A 21466-nucleotide genomic window follows, 5' to 3' on the forward strand; every position below is an offset into this window, starting at 1 on the left:
ATTGTAAACATTTTTATTGATTTCAGAGAGGAAGGGAGAGGGAGATACAAACATCAGTGATGAAAAAAAATCATTGATCGGCTGCTTCCTGCACATCCCCAGTGGGGATCAAGCCCACAACCCATGCATGGGCCCTGAAATCAAACTGTGACCTCCTGGTTCATAGGTCAATGCTCAACCACTGTGCTGTGCCGGCCAGGCATTGGTTGCTTCTTGTATGTGCCCTGATTGGGGATTGAGCCTGCAACCTTGGTGTATCGGGATGTTGCTCTAATCAGCTGAGCTACCGGGCCAGGGCTGCCTATTAAGTCTTAAATGTAGATATACTGATCCCATGCTTTTTAACCATCTGGCTCCTGGGAGCCAAGGAGTGGGAAGCAGGAATGGTCTTTTGGGGAATTTTAGTGGGAAGGATGGCAAGAGGAACCTGGGATGGGAGAGTATCACATGCTCCAGAAAAGTCATGTGAGCTATGAAGACTGCAGACAACATGGATTGGCTGACCTTTGAGAAAGCAAGTCAGGAAAAGCATCTACATGGACTAGAAATTCAAGAGGAATGGGGGTCCATGAGGCCAGGTTGTAGGGTGGGCATGGGGAAAGCTGTTCCTCCTGTGTGGGCACAGGAGGGAGTGGGCAATGTGATGAGAAGTCAAAATGACCATGACTCAGAATGTTAATGCAAAGAGGTAGTGGGATCCAGGGCAAGTGTGTGTGTAATAGCCAAGAAGTTGTCAGGAGGCCCAGCTGGGATGCAGCTGGAGGGCTTTGTTCAGGACCTGTCAGTGCCATTTCCTGCCCTGTGTTAGCTGGTGCTGGGTGTGAACAGTGGGCTTTAAACAGCCCGGGGATGTGTGAGTCCAGCGATTCTAGCCCATTAGGAAGTTTGACTGCTGTGTTTGGAGATTGTGACCACCTGGATGGAGAAGGGGAGGGAAGCCAACAGAGTTGATGGGCTGGGGTGTCAGGTGTGGACCTGCACCTCAACTAGGGAGCCAGGTGCTCAGCTGGGCCCTTCTGTAGGATGAGGTTCTGTGATGGCCATGGGGGGTCAGGGACTGGGGGAGACAAGTGGGGCCATCAGGGGAGCAAATGGGTCACTGGGAATGGGACTGGATGGTTTTTCCCAGTGAGTCTGAGCCCTGGGCTGGGCATGTCAAAGGGGCTGGGTTCCAGACATGAGCAGGTGATGGGCAGCAAGTGTGTGAGAGGGTTGTGATGGGCTGGTGGGACCTCCTAGAGCAGTGGTCCACAAACTGCGGCTCTTTGGCCCCTTGAGTGTGGCTTGTTCACAAAATACCTACTTCTGCGCATGCGCCACGAAGTTTCAATCGCACTGTACATGCGCGCCCGCATGTGGTATTTTGTGGAAGAGCCACACTCAAGGGGCCAAAGAGCCGCATGTGGCTCGCGAGCCGCAGTTTGCAGACCACTGTCCTAGAGGATGGGCAACAACCAGGGCTGGGGCAGTGCTGGGAAACAAGGCTGCCTTCCTCTCAGGAACTTTCAGGGGAGCCCTTTGGGTGAAGCATGGGGAGCTCTGGGCTGGAGGGAGAAGACTTCACAGCAGAGGCAGCATTTCCAGCCACGGATATGTGGCAACCTATTCTGCCAGCTCACCTGAAACAGTCTGAACTTTCTAAAGGTGGGTCAGCATCTGGGTATCCCATCCATGCTCACAGATTCCTATTATCTATATGGCATTTAGCCTCTTAATGCTGCTCAGAGGTCAGATAGAGGAAAAGGTCTTTGATCTTGGTCAGCCTCCTTGCTTTACAGATGGGAAAACCGAGGCTCAGGGAGGTGGCAAGAGCATGGCTGCTGGTGGGAGATCTGGGATTCAATTTGCAAGTTCTTTGTTGAATTTAAACTTCTCAGCAATACAATAACTACTTTTTACTAACATTCACCTCTGTATTTTAATTGATCAAAATTAAGAAAAGATGATGCTCGTAAAAAGAAAAAGTACACTTTAGCCTCTATCACTTTTATGTACATTGAAACTTAAGAAGTCAGTATTACCCTACCTAGAAATATCAAAGAATAATAAAGCTTTTGAACCACCTTTGAAGTTGAACTTCTGAATGTCATTGCCTTAGTCAAATACTGCAAAGCACCAGAAGCTGAAAAGGCCTATGAGCTGGTACCATCAGGACAGCTCAGCACAATGCCCCTGTGTCGATTCCTTCCATCCTGAGGCCAGGACAAAACCCCAAGTTCTCAGTCATTTTGTCAAGCTACAGTTTCACTTATTTATCAGCAATTCCTTATTGAGAGAGGGGGATCTGTCGTTCAAACACCATTGGCAAAGATAAAACTAAGTGTAACAAACAAACGTTTATTAAACATTTAGGAAATGTTACGGAAATGACCTCTTTTATACTTGTATGCCAGGCACCCTTTAAATTACTTAGGTGACGTTCCCCCCAAATCCGAATTTCCACAAGGGTTTTCTTTGAATTAGAAGGTGCTGTTGTAACTGTGTCAGCGGGAGACAATCTTGATGTAGACACCATTTTTTGGACTTAGGGCAGATTTGGATTCTAGCTGCAGTGGTACCTAAGGTAGAGGAGATTAAAATATTTGTCACAGTTAAACACATCCACAGGAAAACATTCTTGGAACCGGGCCTGAAGCAGGGTTATGGAAATTCGGCTGAGGTCTCAGAGAGTTGAGCCAGGAGCAAGCAATGCAGCCTCCCATCAGGACCCCTCGGACCCAGCAGAGCTGCTTCTCCAGGACTAGGCACTGGGCCCTGCAGCACTGGTGCTTATCCCCCCTTTCCTGTGTTAATAATTCCCATTTATTCTCCCAAGAACCCTGCAAAAGAGGTAGTAGTGGCTCACTTTGCAAATGAAGAAATGAAGGTTCAGAGAGGCCAAGTGACTTGTTCAAGGTCACATGACTAGAAAATAAAGAGCCAAGCCTCAAACTCTTTTCATCTCCATCTCCCTCCCTGTGCCCAGCCAGACACTGAGCAGCCTCTCTGGGAAGGACTTTGGGGAGTTGGGCCTCATGCCGTTCCCTGCTCAAGCGTGCTGTGGTCTGACCTCAGTGCCATACAGAAAGCTTTCCTTATGTCTTACAAGGAAGATCCCTGGTGGGCTGGGGTCTTGGAAGAAACACCAAAGAAATACTTAAGAAGCAGGGTAGCCCCTGGAACCATATGTAAAATGATGGTTCAGTGGCTCACGTGAACCCTTTCGAGGAAAGAAGAGTCACCAGGCCTTACTACTGGGGCCTTGGCAGAATTGTCAGATGTCTTTGAGGATTATAGTTCAGATGGGAGACCAGTTCTATGCCCCAGAAGCAAGATGGTCTAGACCTGTGCTATCCTGTACGGTAGCCACTAGCATTATGTAGCTGTTGAATGCTTGAAATGTGGTTAGTGGAAAAGGGGCTGAATTTTTTATTTGATTTAATCATTAACGTTTAAATAGCCACATGTGGCTAGTAGCTCCTGTATTAGTGCAGGCCTAGACAAACTAGAAACACCATTGGACTTCAAAAAAAGGAGGTCATTTGGGGCTAGCGAAGTCAGGGAGGGCTTCCTGGAGGAGGTGACTCCTGAGGTGGGTCTAGGAATGGGAGAAGCCATGTGAGCAGAACTTCTCAGGAGTCACTTCGGGATTTGAGGCAACACCCAGGAATGTGGAGGATGGGACTAGACTTGGGGTGGAAAGTTGAAGAGAGGACATTCCAGGTCAGGGCAGTAGCCTGAGCAGGTAGAACGCTCTTAGAGTGGGAAGTTGGGGCGGGGAATGTAAAATGGGCTCAGATAAGTTCTCCCCAGATCAGCAGGCTACAGACTCATGGCTGGTTCTTGAGCTGGGAAGTGCCAGGCATAAGCAGTGGTTGGGGACATTGGTCCAGCCACTGTACTGTATGTCAAGATGAAGGGTAATGAGGCAAACCCCAGAAGGAAGTCTTGCACACGTGGAAGACCTAGGGCAGTCAGACCTGCCTTCTTTCTCTGTTCCCTCATCTGCTTTGGCTCAACTCTGTGGTCCCAATTTGTCCCTCCTCTCTCCAGCAGTGACCATCAGATGGTGGACATTTTCACATCCAGTATCTTTTTTAGCCCAACTGAACTCCTTATTCCTCCTGGACCAGCACCCACCCCAGTCTCCCTGTTTGATGGGGGAGAGGGGCAGTGCCACTCTGGATCTAGAAGTTGTCACCATCTGTCACTGTGTCCTTATCTGTCCCCTATGCGCTCTGGTCCAGGTCTACTGCTGTGCAGGGGAGTTCCAAAAAGGCATGGAGGAGAGCGAAGTTCCAGTTGTGTGGGGAACAGCTAGCCCCTTGCAGGCAGGCTGCTGGATGTGGAGGAGCGGGAGGACTTGGGAATGAGCAAGATCTGATTTGAACCCCAGTTTCTTCACTCTGGCTAGTCATTCATTTGCTTGTTGATGTTTGTTGAATGAATGAATGAGCATCTGCCATGTGCCTGGCATTAAGCTGGGTGCTGAGGCACCGAACAATAAATATGACAAACTTGTTCCCTGTCCTCACGGAGCCTGTAGTCCAACTGTTTGACCTCAGGCAAGTTATTTAACCTCTTTTTAGCTCCTCGTCTGAAAATGGGAATAATAAAACCTACCTTGGATTCTCTTTGCCAAGGAGGGAAGGGCTATAGCATCATGAGGGCTAACCCTACTGTACAAAGAATAATAATAATATTAGGCCAGCTGCAGTGCAGACAACGCAGTGAACACGCCTGAGCCAGGAGCAGCAGGGTTCACCAGCAGGGGGCTCACCTGAGTCTCAGGGCAGACTTCAAACCGGAACTTGCTCAGGAGGTGGAGCAGTGTCAGCTTGACCTCCAGCAACCCCAGCCGCACCCCGAGGCAGCTCCGGGGACCCGCTCCGAATGGCAGGTAGGTGAAGGGTCGCCGGCACCTCTGGGCCTCAGCTGTGAACCTGTGAGTCAGCGCAGTCAGGGTTGGCCCAGGACACCTGCCTCTACTTAGGGGCCTCTTCAGCCACTGGGTCTGGCTGAGGGTCCCCTACATCGGAGGTGACGATCCTACCAAGCGGGCCTAACCTCCACCGAAGTCAACAGAATCCCGTTTTCTCTCGGGCCTGTCCCCAAACTATGGAGCTGGTGGCTGCTAATCCCTGAGCTTTCGTTCCACTCCCCTCCTCCCTTCCTGCAAAGGCATTTTGAATGAAAAGAATCACCTGGACAGTCAGTGTTGCCCTCCTGCCCTCCTACAGCCCATCATGCTGTTAACGAGCCTGCGGGCTCACTATGAGCCAGAAAGGTAAGAGCCTTAAAGAAACCACAGCCCTTACCTGGACCCTGGGCTCCACCTTCTCCATCAGCCGGAGGTGACACCAGCCATACTTCCTAAGAAGGGTCCCTGGGCCCTGGTCCTCCTCTCCTGCCCCAAGGCCAGGTCCTGCCAGCTGTCCTTGCCCCTCTGGTTCAAGCAGTGAAATTGAACTACCGGAGGCTGTGGCACTTGAACCACGGAAGGCCTTCCTCAGAGGAATTGCCTATCTGCTACACATGGCAGCGTGTGCCGCACGTGTTCTGTGGCAGTAAAGCGAGGTGACAGCCATTGTTGTGTGGTAGCCAGCTCACGTCTTACCACCTCCACACTTTTCTGGGCCCAAGGTACCCTGGGCCCCCTATCCCCTTTTTCAACTGAATATTAATGCAATGTTTGTTTCAAAGATGATGCTATAAGCCCGACGGCCACTGTTTATGGTTCCTGAGCTTTATTTCCAGGAGCTGCTGTGCAGCAGGGTATAGTTTGTCTAGGCCCCGCTGCCCACAGCTTCCCTGTGGCTGGTTGTAGAGCTGGGGTTGGGTCCCCGGGAAGCTGGAAGCGCTGAAGATGGAGCCCACCTGCTGCCTGACCAGCCCTCCCTGGCCAGATCGCACAGGAAGGGATAGAAATGCGTTCTTTTGAGGAGGGGCTGTGGATACCGGTGCAGACATTTTAAGCCTGGGAGCCTAGAAATGAAGTGTAAACAAGGGACCACATCCCACGTAGGGGCCGGAGGGGGTCCAGGTCTGCCATGTTAGTCTAGCTGGTTCTCATGAATTCCTGGAGAAATTGTGTTGATCTTCTTGTTTTGGATCAGGCTCCATTTTTTAAAAAGGAAAAGATGTTGTGTTACTTTCCCGTGCACACCTGAAATATGATCCGGTGTCCTGTGTCCTGGTTTGAACAAACAGAAGACACCCACTTGAAATTGCCTTGTTCCTTTCGTGCAGTGCTGCTGAAATGCTAACTCTTTGGATTCTGTTTGGGGCTTTTAAAAGTGGTACAATATGATTGCCTTGGCTTTTGACAGGGGACAATGGTACTAGATCTTTACCAAATCTGTGTCTCTAGGCAGCCACCTACAATCTCTCCCCTTCGCTCACCTCCCTCAGGGGCCCATTTGAAGGGGCGGTGCTCACCTCTCGGGGTCAAAGGCCTCTGGACGTGGCCAGTGCTTCGGATCATGGTGTAAGGCGCCCACAGCCATTTCGACCACTGTGCCCGCGGGAATGCGCTGCCCCAGCAACTCGCAGTCCTGTGCCGCCTCCCGTGTGAACCTGTGGGGGCGGGAAGGGAGGGGGGAACAACGGGTCACCCCGGCCTTGATGCAGAATAGAGACGAGGAGAGCTAGGGTGGGGTGATGCCGGGGCAAAGGGGTTCTGGGTCTGAAGTATGGAATGAGGGACAAGGGAAGAGGAGGCCCTGTCCCCTTCGGGGGGTGACAAAGACCTACCCACCCCACCCCATTAAGTCTCTACTGCCCAGGGCCCTGCAGCCTTGGCCAAGCATGTCAAACTCAAAGGCTAACACCGGCCAAATAAACGATGCATGTGGCCTGAGGGCCACGAGTTTGACATGCTTGCTCTAGGCTCTAGACTGGCCTGGCCCTTGGTGAAAGCGCAGTCACTGCTCCTTCCTTCATCCAGCCTGAAGCCCATCTTATGCCTGGGTTGGGGGCACATGGGTGCCTTTGAAGGGCTTATTTCTGATAAGGGTTTACATGGCCACACCCTCCCTCACCCTTCGCTTTACCTAACGGAAATTTGAGTTTGAAAATCTGTTCCCCATATATTGTCTGTGTCACTATGGATAAGTTCCACCAGAGAGAAATGCTTCTGGTCAGATGGTTTATTTTATCGAATGGCCATGGCATAATGCCTTTTATGTTCTATTTTTTAAAGGCTAGACTATCTATGTTTGCATATGGACAATTTCTGGAAGAATTCCTAAACTGCTCCCATTATCTCCTCTAGGGGATGGGACTGGGGTGGAGGATGGCAGGGACCAGGCTGACAACTTTTTCTTTGGATCCTTCGGTGTTGTTTAGTTTTGGGGGGTATTTTTTAGGTATAAGCATATTGTTTTGGTAATATAAATAATTTTTAAAAAATTAAAAATAATCTATGTTGGCTTTTGCTTCAAGTGGTAGGATTGAGCTTCCCTCAATATCTTAGAGGAGATAAAATTATTATATTAATTATAGCTATAAAAGATATTAACAGCAACCGCAGCTCCTTGCAGCATTCATCACTCTGTTATGAGCATTTAATGTAAGAGTCAGGAGCCTGAGAGGCAGGGTTGTGGGGCCCCATTCAGATCCTCAGTTACTAATGCAGTTAATATGTGTATGCATCTGGGAGCAAAACCCCAGTTTTGAGCAGGAAGATGGGGGGAGGGGTGTACAACCTCAGCTCAAAAAGGATCAAACAAGGCTACTCCCTGGCATCCCTTCTTTGTCATCTTTACCGGAAATAGCTTGGACCTGGATGCAAAGCCCCCTACAAAACAGAAAACAGGGCCTCCCTTCTGAACATGGTGGCCTCTCTGGCTCGGTTAGGCTGCATAAAAGGCCAGAAAAAAAAAAAAATCTCTGAATCCTACTGCATGGAAATTGGACTCACATTAATAACCTTTCAATAAGAATTATGTTTTTCACAAGGGCCATTCTGAGTTATTTTTATAGATGAGGGTGTCAGTCAAGTTGTATCAGTGCTTGGGAAAAGCTAGCAGGCTTTTTCTGAGATTAAAGGAATAATAAAATGGAATAGAAGAATAGAATTAGACTAGACTAGACTAGAATAGAATAATAAAATTCTCACTCTCTTTACATTCACCTCAAATCCTATGCCTGGGCCAAAGCGAATTGGCCTCTTGTTTGGGTGAGAATAATGATGGTTTGCCTGTCTCATTTTTGTTTGATAACAGAAATCAGCAGAGCTGATACAGTTTAAAATGCCAGTGGAGTAGGGGTAGAGGAAGGTGAGGCTCAGGAGATCATGGAGTGCCCGGGGTTGGAGCAGGACTGGAAGCTGGCCACTCGACTCGAAGCTCAGTGCCTCTTGCTCTTTACCTCATACCTTCCATGGCAGGCTGCTCAGAGGGGACTGCATTTTCCCATCACTATCCCACTGATTCTCACTGTATTCCGTGGGGCAGGCACATGTGCCCATTGAACACTCAGGACACAGAGGCACAGAGCAGTACAGAACTTAGCCAAGGTCACACAGTAAACTCAGGGCTGGGCCAAGACTGTCCTGACTTTATATCTAGACCAGCGATTTTCAACTGGCGTGCCATACGACTTTTTAAAACGTGCAATACCTGACTAGTCAGGGGCTCTGACCTCTTTTCCTTTAGATTGTCAAATTAAAAATTGCCAACAGTCAACAACAATAGCTAAAAAATTATATCTATTTTTTTTTTGTCAGACCTGCAAAAATTATACTTTTTGGCATGCCACAGAATTTTAGTAATTAGTTAATGTGTGCCATGAAAAAGGTAGAAAAATCACTGGCCTAGACCCATTCTGTCAGTATAGGTCACTGCACTATATGCGACTTTATACAAATGCATCCAGGTACTCTGGTTTCTGTCCTGTCCCGGAGTGGGAGCGCCAGTGTGCTATTTCCCAGGCGCGATGCTGTTGCCTACTTGCTCACATGGTGCTGCGGATACAGGCCAGCAGGAGGACTGGAGAACTGGCTGCGGCATTTTGTGTTTAAGAGCCTGTTCACTTTGTCACTCAACACGTCATCTATTCAAGGTCTGGTGATGAATTTTTGATTGAGTTTAGATCCAGGAAATGATGTGTCTTTGATGAGTTTATACACTTTCCTCCCCCTAGAGAACACGACTGTTCAACTCAGCTGAGTTCCCCTGTGCCAGGAGCCCCGGCACCCGAGGGCCTGACCTGGGACACCGGTGTCTCTGGGGCCCCCTAAAGGCTTCTTTCCTTTTGACGGTCTTTGTTGTGTCCCTGAATGTCTTATTTTGAATTTTCTTTTAATGTGTATAGCAGCCGCCCAAGTTCTATTAGAAGGATGTTGGATATAAATCATTAAAAAACAAAGATTGGATACAGTTTGCTTTGCGGCTCCCTCCAAATCAGGGAAGGCCCATGGAGTCACTCCTCACCCTGGCCCCAGGGGAGCAGGCAGGCCTGGCGTCACCACTGCTTCCAGGCAGGTGACAGAAGCCTCGTGTGCTCAGGGACCACGTATCATGACTCACACCCTGGAATTCTCTATATTTGCTCTGGGCCTGAACATATGGGACAATATCTACAAACACACTCTCTAGTGAGGTTTTTGGAATATAATTTCAAGATACCTGCAAATCATCCACATTTTCTTATATCTCCTTGTGGTTTATTCATTCATAAAAATGTGGATGGACTTTATTGTGTGGCTTCTGATTCTGGAGCCTGAAATCTAGACCTGAAGGGAGACCTGGCTCCATGAGATGCCTGGTTTAGGGGGACTTTGAAAGAAGCAGGCGGCCTGGTTCCTGCTCTCAAGGCGCCACAGGCTAGCGTGGCCGGATGTACAGTGGAGACATTTTACAGAGCAGCTGAAATGTGTCCAAATATAACACGAAGCATAGTTAGGGCCGAAAGTGCTGGGGAGGGAGGCAGTGAGGAACAGTGCAGCATGGCGCAGTCAGACCTTGGCTTGGAACTCCGAAGATGGAACAGGTGTGGGCTGTTGGGGACCAGGCCTTGGCGTCCCCCCCCACCCCGGAATGTCAACTCCAGGGCACGGGTGTGTCTCTGTTTTGTACGTGGCTCATTTCCTAGTGCATGGCACAAGGCAGATGCTCAATAAAAGCTGCTGAATGAAGGAAGGAAGGAATGGGCCAGGGCAGTGGCGAAAGCCATCTAACGCTGGGAGGCCAAGGAGACCAGCTTGGGGTGGGGAGGAAGGTCATGTTGAGACGCTTATTGTTGTGGTTATTGCATGGAAGGCATTACACCTGGTGCCCCCAGGGGATACAAAGAAACGTAAGATTCAGATCCTGCCTCCAAGGAGCTTGAGTCCAGCGTTGCTGATAACACAGGTGGTGGCAGAATGGACAGGTGAGGACCCCAAACAGTGATGCTGAAGGGGCGCAGGGTGGGGGTGCGAGCCTACCTGAAAGCCGGTGGGTATATCCTCAAGGTCTCTGCGATCACCATGTCCAGGTAGGGCAGGCCTTCCTGGAGGCTGCAGTACTCAGGGGCCGTCTGACCGAGGGATGTGACAAAGGAAGAGTGTCGAGTTAGACCAAGGACACAGCCTTCTGTCTTTTCCCTTCACGTTAGAGTCCTGCTTCAACTTGAGCAAACACTTAAACGGAACCCCCACCAGATCCAAAGCTGACACCACCGTGAAGGCATGTGATGAGCGCCCCATGTCCTGTTGAGCAGCATGTCCTCTGTGCTTGTTTCACGGGGCTACTAGTATACTACTGAGGCCAGGCAGGCCCAGCCGGGGGCTGGGGGGGGGGGGGCGGTCCCTGAGGGTCATATAGAGAAGTTCAGTTATGAAACATCGTTGGCACTTACAGAGACCTGGTGATGCAGCAAGCTACGCATTGTACAGACACTACCTTATTTAATCCTCCCAGCAAACCGGCCAGACAGCTAGTAAATGAGAAAACTGTGGTTGTAGGGACTAATAAAGTTACAAGACAAATAGTGAAATAGAAAAAGAAGAAAGAAAAGTTTGCAGCATTTATAAAGGATTAATAATAGTAGCAGAACCCAAAGAGCTAAGAAGAGAAATTCATTAGAAAAAGGGTCAAAGGCTATGAAGAGGCAAAGCACGGAAGAAGAAATACAAGTTGTCATGATAAGAATTCAAATGAAAATCATGAGAGTCCGTTTGTCACCTATCAGATTAGGAAACGTTGGGAAACACTGATTAGATGCTGGGGCGGGAGGGAGGTATGGAGCTAATAATACCCCATGTTGGGGAACCCTGACACCCCCTGACGGCTTCCACTGCAGTGGCACCGTCCTGCTCTGGCCCTCACCCTGCGAAATGACAGTGACCAAAATGACATTATTCGAGGCCCCGCCAAACTGAGTGTGTTCGGCACGGAGGTCTGAAGGTCTTTGAGGGTTCGCAGCCTACTGTGGGTTTGGGTGAGCCTGTTTGAAAGAAAATGTGCTAAGACGGACTAAGGGATATTTGTATGATAAAGTTAAAGCCTTCATTTATTCTTTCCCTGGAGGAGCTTTTAACTGTGCTTCTAAGCTTTTGGCTCAACTTACCCATGTGAGCATTAGTGTGGCCCAGCAGTTCTGATGTGGTGGAACATGAGCTGCGGCGGACGGCTTTTAATACAGATGGATGCTTGGGCCCCGCCCCCTCATTTGCTTATTCATTCAACCCAGGGAGCGTTGATCCACACTATTGATTGATTATTGGTCTGCAGGGGAGCCTGGGCCCCATCTTTTCTTTTGAAGTCCTTCCCTCCCCAGGTTCTCGTGTGTAGCCTGAGGGGTCAGACCACTGCTAGTCTTCCTGTCTGTCTGCTACCTCAGGATCCTCCTTTCGGGATCGGCTGGAGGGAGGCCCAGGCCTCTGTGTTTTAATGGGACTATGTTTTATGTCCCCGTCCCATTTACAGACCAGCCCACCCTCTGGGACCTAGTTTTGCCGGCCTGTAGTTCTTTTCAGGAAAATCTGGGACAAAGGGGTTGTGAGCCAATCCTGCCAGCAGAGGGCAGCAAATGTATGGCAAATGGGGACTCCCCGGGAGGCTGGGCCCCAACTCAGAATCACAAGTTAGACCCCTAAGGACCTTAGAAATCATGAATCCAGATTCTTCATCATAGAGGTGGGAAAAACGAGCCCCAGGGAGGGAAGCCATGAACCTCCAAGTCACACAGATGGAACTTGGAATGGAAACCCAGGTGTTACTCATTCAGCAATCCCTCAAACACCTACTGTGTGCCAGGTGGGGGGCTAGGTGCTGGGATCCAACAGGATTAAGTCTCTGCTCCATGGGGAAACAGACTCCTAAGTAAGTCCTTATACTGAATGTGGGCTTAGGAACGGGAACTATAGCTCTTTTTTGGGAGCTCATTTATTTACTTATTCATCCAACCCAGAGAGAGTTGGTGCATACTATTGACCAGGCACTGTGCTAGGCACAGGGGCATTACTTTGAGACCCACTGTGGGAGAACTGACAAGGGGCACACATCCTGGCATTTGGATGGGGGCAGTTGCTAGAAGAAAGTGATGTCTAAACAGAGATCCTTACAGTGAATAAGAAGAAGCAGGTGAATAGTGGGTGGACTTGTTGGGATGCTGGTTCAAACCAATAAAAAAAAAAAGTCAATCACAGGGCCTTGGACCCTGAGGGGATATTCTGTGTGCTTAGGAACATATGGTTTATTTTTAGTGGGATGATGATATGGTGGGTGTGTTTTAGAAAAGAGCCCTTTTCTTTTAGAGATATATACCGAAATATTTACAGACAATGTGATGAGATGCCTGGGATTCCTCTTTAATGGAAGTGGGGTAGGATGGGAGTTACCTGAAACTAGAGTGGCCATAAGTTGACTCTGGTTGAAGTCAGGTGATGGGTATACCCAGGGTTTATGCAATTACTCTTCCAATTTGTGTAGGTTAAAGCTTTGTTTCCTATAAAGTTAAACTAAATAGACATTTAAACAGCAGGAGTGGGTGGAACAGCCTCTGCAAAGACTCTGAGCTGTGTTAAAGAATTAAAAACGATTGCATTGGGTGGCTGAGTGGGAGAGGGGACACTGGGGGTTGAATCTTGGACAACAGGGAACAGGTCTCCAGGCACAGGAGTCAGAAAGGCCTCCCACCGGGACAAGCCTTCGGGCAGCGTCAGAAGTCGATGAAATGTGGAGGGGATTGTACACAGTGGTGGGAGGGCTGTCAAAAAAGCAAGGCAAAGGCCGTTATGCAATGTGGGTTGATATGCTACACATTTTTCATTGCCATCTAGAAAAAACTAAGAGAGAAAAAATTGGGGGGTGGAGGAGGATTCACGAGAAGTGAAGAGGAGAAGGAAGGGATGCTTAGTCAAGGAAGTGCTTTTCCTTGAAGAGCAGGCTGGCCGCTCACCCCGAGTGTTGAAGATGGAAGCAGCGTCTCGCAGGCAGGAGGCTGGACCGTGGGCTGAGCGTTCCCATGCTGCCGGCCTGGGCCTGCTCAGCCCCCTGTCCATCTGGTCAGGCGGGGTCTGCCTGCCTGGAGTGTCAGGGGGCCTTGGGAGGGTCTGAGCAGAATATTCTCTATGTCCAGACAGGATGCATGTGAAGCATCTTAAAAAGTGGTCCCTAGGGGTTTTCCCTGACTCCTGCTGCACAGACCAAAGAACTCAGAATCAGAACCGAGAGGACTCTTAAAGTCAGCCTGCCTGCTTCCCCCACAGGGTGTCCTGCAGCCTCAGTCCCTGATTGTGGCCCTGCCTGGAGTCGTCACCAGGTTCGGCCGGGGCTCCATCCTGGATCCATGGCTCATCAGCTGTGGCCTTGCGCCAGTTGCCAAGGCAACATCAGCAGGTCACCTGGTCTGTAAGTTGGGGTCATGACAGTCCCCACCCATCTCTAGGGCAGGACGGACGAGCCGGTGAAAGGTCTCTGGAAAGTGAATGTACCAAACAAGCTGATGATACTTCTGTTTGGACATATTCAGTAGCAGGGAGCTCATTTCATCGGGAGGCCCTCCGTTGTGTATGAAACTGTAAGGATGTGTCAAAGAGGAGAGTGATTCTAAAATCTGATAGCATTTACTTCCGCTGGTGCTTACTTCGTAGCATAAGTAACTGCCCTGAGAAGGTTGAAAATCAGTATTAAATATTTACTAATACTTAACATTGGGAAATATCGACTAAATACTTAATGGATAAATATCGGGAAAAATAGAAACTTAAACGGTAAACTGGATCTTTGAGTTGTGGTTTACACTCCTAATCCAGCATTCCTTCATTTCTAGGGAGATTTTTTTCTTCTGCGTTTGATTTTGAATGGGCAGTAATTCGAATTTTATTTTTAAGGTTCTTGGTTTCTTAGTGTTTAGATCATATAGGTTAGGATCTATAAACCAATATCTAAATGCAATAAGTAAATTGATGGTTAAAGGAACTTCATGGAAAATCTTTAGATAAAGCCCTTGAAGAGGAAATCATACTGCTCTCTCCTATTAATATCGCTTTGCTACATTTAGATTATTGTGTACATTTTCTCTGTAAGCTAGACACACACACACACACACACACACACACACACACACACACACACACACTGAGTCACCCACATCTACACACACACCCTAAATATGATGTGGAGTATACATGAGAAAAAGAAAATAAAAAATGTCATCGCTTTCAAAGAGATTTTTCCCAGCCCTGGCTGGTTTGGCTCAGTGGATGGAGCATCGCCTGCAGACTGTAGGGTCCCAGGTTTGATCCCAGGTTTGATTCCCATCAGGGGCACATGCCCAGGTTGCAGCCTCAATCCCCAGGAGGAGGCATGTGGGAGGCAGTCAATCAATGATTCTCTCTCATCATTGTTGTTTCTATCTCTCTCCCTCTCCCTTCCTCTCTGAAATCAACACAAATATATATAAAGAAAAAAAGATTTTCCCCAGAGCCCTGGCCTGTGTGGCTCAGTGATTAGAGTGTCGGCCACGCACCAAAGGGTCGTACCTGAGTTACAGGTTTGCTTCCCACCCCCAGTTGGTTACATGTGGGAGGCAACCAATAGATCAAGCAGGTCAAACTCATGCCTCGTTTATTTGGCCCATGTTAGCCTTTGAGTTTGACATGCTTTCAATAGATGTCTCTCTCTCTCTCTCTCTCTCTCTCTCCTCTCTCTCCTCTCTCTCTCTCTCTCTCTCTCTCTCTCTCTCTCTCTTCCACTCTCTCTGAAAAGCAATAGAAAAAATATCCTCAGATGAGGATTAACAAAAAAAAAAAAAAAAAAAGAAGAAGAAGAGAAGAAGATTTTTCCTGGAGATCAGGGAGCTAATAGGAATGTTATCATTGTCCTATTTTGCTAAAGGAAATAGAAATAGGGTGGCTTCAGTTTTGTGCCTCCCAAGTCGCAGCAACAGCAGCCTGAGGCAGTGTTGATGGGTGCTTCTGCCCCCGCCCCCGCCATAGCGCTATGTAAAGCGGGCTGAGCCATCCCAGCCCTCCCTCCCCTCCAGGAGGCCGGGAACTTGGAATCCCTTAGGATGCAGCATTCTAGCATCGGGACAGCCACGGGCCATGCAGCCAGATGAAGAACAGATTTCCATTCGCTCCGATTCTCCAGACTATAACATGAAACCAGTCCAGGGGAGCGTGGTGACACTGGCTTTGCCCTTTTGCCCACAAACCCAGAAGAGAAGCCCCTCCCCTTGCCGCCAGCCTCCAAGGTGAGGAGGGAGTCCTCAGGGCGAGGCCTGAGTAGGCCGGGGCTCCTCACTGCCCACGTCTCGCAGCAGAGGCGCTGAGGTCCTTTCAGCTCTGACTCCCAGCTCAGAGATTCCGTAGACGTGGCTAGTGAGCGGTTTCAGGCTTGGAGCAAGAGGCAATGGGGGGCGGAGGTCATGGCTACAGAGGGGCCGGGGGAGGGTCTTTCAACAGCGCTGGCTTGCCTAGCCAATGCCCAGAAAGTCCTACGTGCTAGTTTAAAGAATTTGGCAGGTTTAGATGCAGACATGCATACGTCAGAAAAAGTAATTAGGAAAGTATATATAGCATCTATTTATATCCACTTTGAAAGGAAAGAGACAGGCTCATCTCACATAAACACATGGCTTATTCCAGGTGCTCTGTGCTCTGAGGTCCAGGCCATAGAGATTGGTGGGGAGGGGGAGATGTAATGAAAGAACATAAACCAGCCTGAGTGCGCGCACACACAGGCAGCACGCACAGCCCGTAGCCCTGGCTTGAGCTTTATTGATAGCGCTCGCCCCGCAGGAATGTCTGTCTTTAGAGATCTATAATAATAGCACTTGCCTCCTGCCATACTTTACTGCCCGAGGGACTTTTACATCCATTGTATCGTTGGTCCTCACAACTGCACTGTGAGGTGTTAGGGCAGATTGTGTTGCCTATTTTACTGATGAAGAAAGCAGGGATTCAGAGAGGTCCATGGCTTGTCCAGGGACACACAGCTAGTAAATGGCAGAGTTGGAACTAAATCCAAATCTTCAGATGCCAAGCATTTCCCATCATGCCGTGCTGCCTAGACCTCCCTGCCTCCCTCCCTCCCTCCTTCCCTCGCTCCCTCCCTCCCTCCCTCCCTCCCCTCCTCCCTCCCTCCCTCCCTCTCTCCCTCCCTTCCTCCCTTCCTTCCTCCCTCCCTCCCTCCCTCCCTCCTTCCTCCCTCCCTCCCTCCCTCCTCCCTCCCTCCCTTCCTTCCTTCCTCCTCCCTCCCTTCCTCCCTCCCTCCCTCCCTCCCTCCCTCCCTCCCTCCCTCCCTTCCTTCCTTCCTCCCTCCCTCCCTTCCTCCATCCCTCCCTCCCTCCCTTCCTTCCTTCCTTCCTCCCTTCCTTCCTTCCTTCCTTCCTCCCTCCCTTCCTCCCTCCCTCCCTCCTTCCTTCCTTCTTCCTTCCTCCCTCCCTCCCTCCCTCCCTCCCTCCCTCCTCCCTCCCTTCCTTCCTTCCTCCCTCCCTCTCTCCCTTCCTCCCTCCCTCCCTTCCTTCCTTCCTCCCCTTCCTTCCTCCCTTCCTTCCTCCCCCTCCCTTCCTTCCTTCCTTCCTTCTCCTCCCTCCCTCCTCCTCCCTCCCTCCCTCCCTCCCTCCCTTCCTTCCTTCCTTCCTCCCTCTCTCCCTTCCCTCCCTCCCTCCCTTCCTCCCTCCTTCCTTCCTTCCTTCCTTCCTTCCTTCCTTCCTCCCTTCCTTCCTCCCTTCCTCTCCTTCCCTTCCTTCCTTCCCTTCCTTCCTTCCTTCCTTCCTTCCTTCCTTCCTTCCTTCCTTCCTTCCTTCCTTCCTTCCTTCCTTCCTTCCTCCTTCCTTCCTCCCTTCCTTCCGCCTTCCTTCCTCCTCCTTCCTTCCTTCCTTCCTTCCGTCCTTCCTTCCTTCCTTCCTCCCTTCCTTCCTCCCTCCTCCTCCCTTCCTTCCTTCCTTCCGTCCTTCCTTCCTTCCTTCCCCTCCTTCCTCCTTCCTCCCTTCCTTCCTCCCTCCCCTCCCTCCCTCCCTCCCTTCCTTCCTTCCTTCCCCTCCCTCTCCTTCCGCCCTCCCTCCCTTCCTCCCTTCCTTCCTCCCTTCCTTCCTCCATTCCTTCCTCCCTCCCTCCTCCCTTCCCTTCCTCCTCCTTCCCTTCCTTCCTTCCTTCCTTCCTCCCCTTCCTTCCTCCTCCTTCCTTCCTCCTTCCTTCCTCCCTCCTCCTTCCTTCCTTCCTTCCTTCCTTCTTCCTCCCTCCTTCCTTCCTTCCTTCCTTCCTCCTTCCTCCTTCCTTCCTTCCTTCCTTCCTTCCTTCCTTCCTTCCTCCTCCCTTCCTTCCTCCCTTCCTTCCTCCTTCCTTCCTTCCTTCCTTCCTTCCTCCTCCTTCCCTTCCTTCCTTCCTTCCCTTCCTTCCTCCTCCCTTCCTTCCTCCCTTCCCTTCCTTCCTTCCTTCCTTCCTTCCTTCCTTCCTTCCTCCCTTCCTTCCTCCCTCTTCCTCCCTTCCTTCCTCCCTTCCTTCCTCCCTTCCTTCCTCCCTTCCTTCCTCCCTTCCTTCCTCCCTTCCTTCCTCCCTTCCTTCCTCCCTTCCTTCCATTTCTGGAAGCATAACATACATACAACAAAATACAACACAAACGAGTGTAGCTCAGTGAATTTTCCCAAAGCAAGCACACCTGCGTAACCAGCGTCAGCTTGAGTCACGGAAGATTTCCAGAGCTCTGAGGCGCCCGCGAGGGTAACCATTCTGTCCTCTGGCACGAAAGATTCCTTTTGTCTTTATAATAACTTTACATGTGTAGGTGTTTGCATCTGCCTTCTCGTGCTCAGTATTGTGTCTTGAAAGTCATCCGTGGTCTGGCATGGAGGGGTACCGTGCCCGCTCTCGGCGTGCCACCTCGCCCTCTGCTCCTTTCTGTACCTTTGGCTGTTCCCAGTGTGGGGGTCATTATGAGCACATCTTGTACGTGACTTTGGGCGAGCAGATGTGCACGTTTCTGTTGGGGATACACATACCTAGGACCAAGTTGCTGGGTCACAAGGGATGTGCACGTTCAGCTTTTGTAGATATTTTGAACGGTTTTACACACTGGCTGTACATACTGCCTAAAACTTTAACCGGGAATCAGCCGAAAAGCAGCTTGTCACCACCCCCTCCGGTTCCTTCTATTTTCTCTCACTGTGGGTTCCTCCTCTCCTCTCTCTGCCCGCCCTCTCCAATGGGCTGCAATCTAACCACTATCTCTATTCCGGGAAAGGGTCAAGAGAAAAAGTAGTGCATTATTTGGGGAGCTGAGTTATTTATTCCTATAGCGTGTGTGTGTGTGTGTGTGTGTGTGTGTGTGTGTGTGTAGGGGGGGCGAGGTTGGCAAATTAGGAACATCTAATTACCTAATTTCTAAAAGTTGTCCCAATTATCAGACACAAGCAGTCATAAGCATAAAACATACACTAAAATCAACTAGATCTGAGTCTTTGGGTTATCTGCTGCTTTTTAATATTTAGGATTCTGTTCTCTCCATTGCCATGGACCATTCACATTGATTGTATATAATGTTTAAAGAAATAAGCCCTTAAGTAATGACAGTTAAATCACCCAGCCCACTTTCTCTGCATTTAATTTGCAGACAAATTCTTCTTGTTCCCTGTCTCCCAGGTAAACGTTGGACACCTGACATACATTTTGCAGGGCTAGAGGGTTGGGAGGGGGAAAAGAGATAAGATACAGTCACCTACTATACAACTTATTACGTATTTGGGAAACCATATACTTGTTCATTCACAGATTTATTATTGGGTAACAGGGAGCCATCGACGCTTTCTGATGAGTGGAGGTAATGCTGAAAGGGGTATTTCGTGACCTTGCAATGATGTGTAGGCTGGATGTTTGGAAGAGCTTGGAAATGAGACAGGAGAGACTACGCGATAGTCCAGGCAAAAGTGATGAGCTCCGATTCCAGTGTCAGCCTTGGAATGGGAAAAGGGGTTGAAAGAGAGAAGCAATCTGAGCAGTCATCTCCACCTTGGCTCTCCCCACTGAGGCCAGGGCCTCCCCTGCAGAATACTCAGTAGTAATTGGTGTGGGTTGGGGCCAGGAATTGGTATTGTCTTAAATCTCCCTAGGATATACATTATAATAAGGGAAGACTTACCAGGGGAGGTGGGTTTTTAAAAAAATTTTTTTAAAAAAATATTTTACTTAAGTAATATCTGTTTTACTTAAAGGAGGCGGGTCTTTGGAGATAAGGGGTCAGGGAGTGACGAGATGAGAGTGATCCCCAGGCTTCATTCCTGGGTGGACAAAGCAGGTGGGTCTGCCTCCCCCAGGAGGAGCTCCGCCTGGCAGGTGTGTGGAGGGTCCCGGGGAGATGAATGAGTGCTCTGGGATGGGGGTGGGAAAGAAAGCTGGATGCTGAGGGCTGAACCATAAGGACTGTCCAGGGACAGGTGACAGAGAGACTGGGAAGGAAGGGACCCCAGACAGTGTCACCGAGCTCCTGGACACGTCCCAGGAGATTAAGAACTAGGGGAGGCCACTGCATCAGCCAACTGGGGGAGGGAGGGGTCGCCAAAGCCAGCACCAGTGGGGTTGAAGGATGGGCAGGGGGAGAGGGGATGGAGCAGGAGGGACCGACACCCCTCCTAGGAGGTGTGCTATAGAGCAAGCCAAGGGGAGAAGTAAGGGCGCTGTCATGTGGCTGGGTGGCAGGCGTGTGACAAAGGGAAAGACTTCCCCTGTAGTTACTGAGGGCGGAATCAGGCCCAGTGGTTAAGTCCCAGAGAGAAAGACTTTGACTCAATGTAGGGAATGGTATTCAAATGAAAGGAGAGGAAGGGAGAGGGAGAGAGAGAGAGAAACATCAATGATGAGAGGGAATCACTGATCGGCTGCCTCCTGCACACCCCTACTTGGGATCAGGCCCACAACCCAGGCATGTGCCCTGGCCAGGAATCGAACTGTGACCTCCTGGTTCATAGGTTCATGCTCAACCACTAAGCCGCACTGGCCAGGCCAGATGAAAGGAGCTTAACAGGGAACTAGACAAGCCCCATGCCCACTGGAGATTTCCAAAAGCTGTTATTGAGCATCTGACAAGGTCTCTGTAGGATATTCATGGATCGCTCACCAATAGGAGGTGGCATTGGGCAAGTCCATGGTGCCTTTCATATCTGGGATGGTCTGATGCATCACAACCTCCCCCCTCTCCCCAGGGACAGCCTGCTGCATTAGTAGATCCCAGTCACTCTGCCAGGCCGAATAAATGTCACAAATGTCACAGGAATGTGGAGAGTGATCGACTTGCTCTATTTATCCCCCACCCCCACCCCTACCCAGCCCCAGCCCCCGCCCCCAGCCCCCAGCCTTCCCATCCTTGGTCCTGTGTGCATGGCGTTGATAATTCAGTCTGAGTCAGGGCCCAGGTCACTCACTGTTTGGGGAATGGTAAACAAAGATAAGAGCTTTAAGCACTGGAATTTATTTTTTATCCACTCGGCCTAAAAGCCACTGCATGTTAAATTTAGAAGGCTGATTCCAGACCCCTCCCACCCTCTGGTTTCCTGCCTCCTCCTCAGTGCCCATGCTCAGAACAGAGGCTCGCTGACCATGAACCTGAAATGTGTTTGGAGAGCCCGGGAGCCTGTAGAGGCCGCCTGCCTGAATGTTTATAAAAACGTATCATCTGAGGGCCTGGAAGGAAGGGACCGTTTCCTCGGAGAGCTGGCTCTGCTTACCATTCCAGCAGCAGCCATCGCTACCCAAATATTCACCCAAATGCCCTCCCCCAGCAGGGAGGTGCTTCGTCTCCCACTGTCAGGAGGTGAGGTGCTCCCCAGGGAGGTACCGCGTTTCAGCAGCCCACCTTCCAATTTATTTACAAAGGTCTCCCTCACACCTGGGCATCTATAACTGAACAGCTCTCTCTTCTATGTAGGTTAAATCCCTTTGTAACCAACTCCAAGAACCTGTAGAAATCCTTTTGTTGGCCGGGAATGCTTCTGTATTGAATATTGTTGGAAATAAATGAGCCATTGTCTGGGCTGAGAATTTTCTGGTTAGATAGAGATCTCC

At 49.9% G+C, this 21466-nt stretch overlaps 1 protein-coding gene across 1 annotated transcript in view; it reads right to left on the reverse strand.

Moving 5' to 3' along the window:
• Positions 1 to 2315: 2315 nt before the first annotated feature.
• The window catches only part of TBXAS1 (thromboxane A synthase 1), a 155767-nt gene continuing 136616 nt past the window's right edge, over positions 2316 to 21466 (reverse strand). The window contains exons 11-14 of the mRNA XM_036328564.1: positions 10409 to 10500; positions 6418 to 6555; positions 4760 to 4922; positions 2316 to 2558 (exon numbers count right to left, since the gene is read on the reverse strand). Of these exons, the coding sequence (XP_036184457.1) occupies positions 2484 to 2558; positions 4760 to 4922; positions 6418 to 6555; positions 10409 to 10500 (468 nt within the window). The 3' untranslated portion in view covers positions 2316 to 2483. The remainder of the gene's footprint in view (positions 2559 to 4759; positions 4923 to 6417; positions 6556 to 10408; positions 10501 to 21466) is intronic.

Source organism: Myotis myotis, unplaced genomic scaffold (genome assembly GCF_014108235.1).
Source record: "Myotis myotis isolate mMyoMyo1 unplaced genomic scaffold, mMyoMyo1.p scaffold_m19_p_11, whole genome shotgun sequence".
Taxonomy (NCBI): Eukaryota; Metazoa; Chordata; class Mammalia; order Chiroptera; family Vespertilionidae; genus Myotis; species Myotis myotis.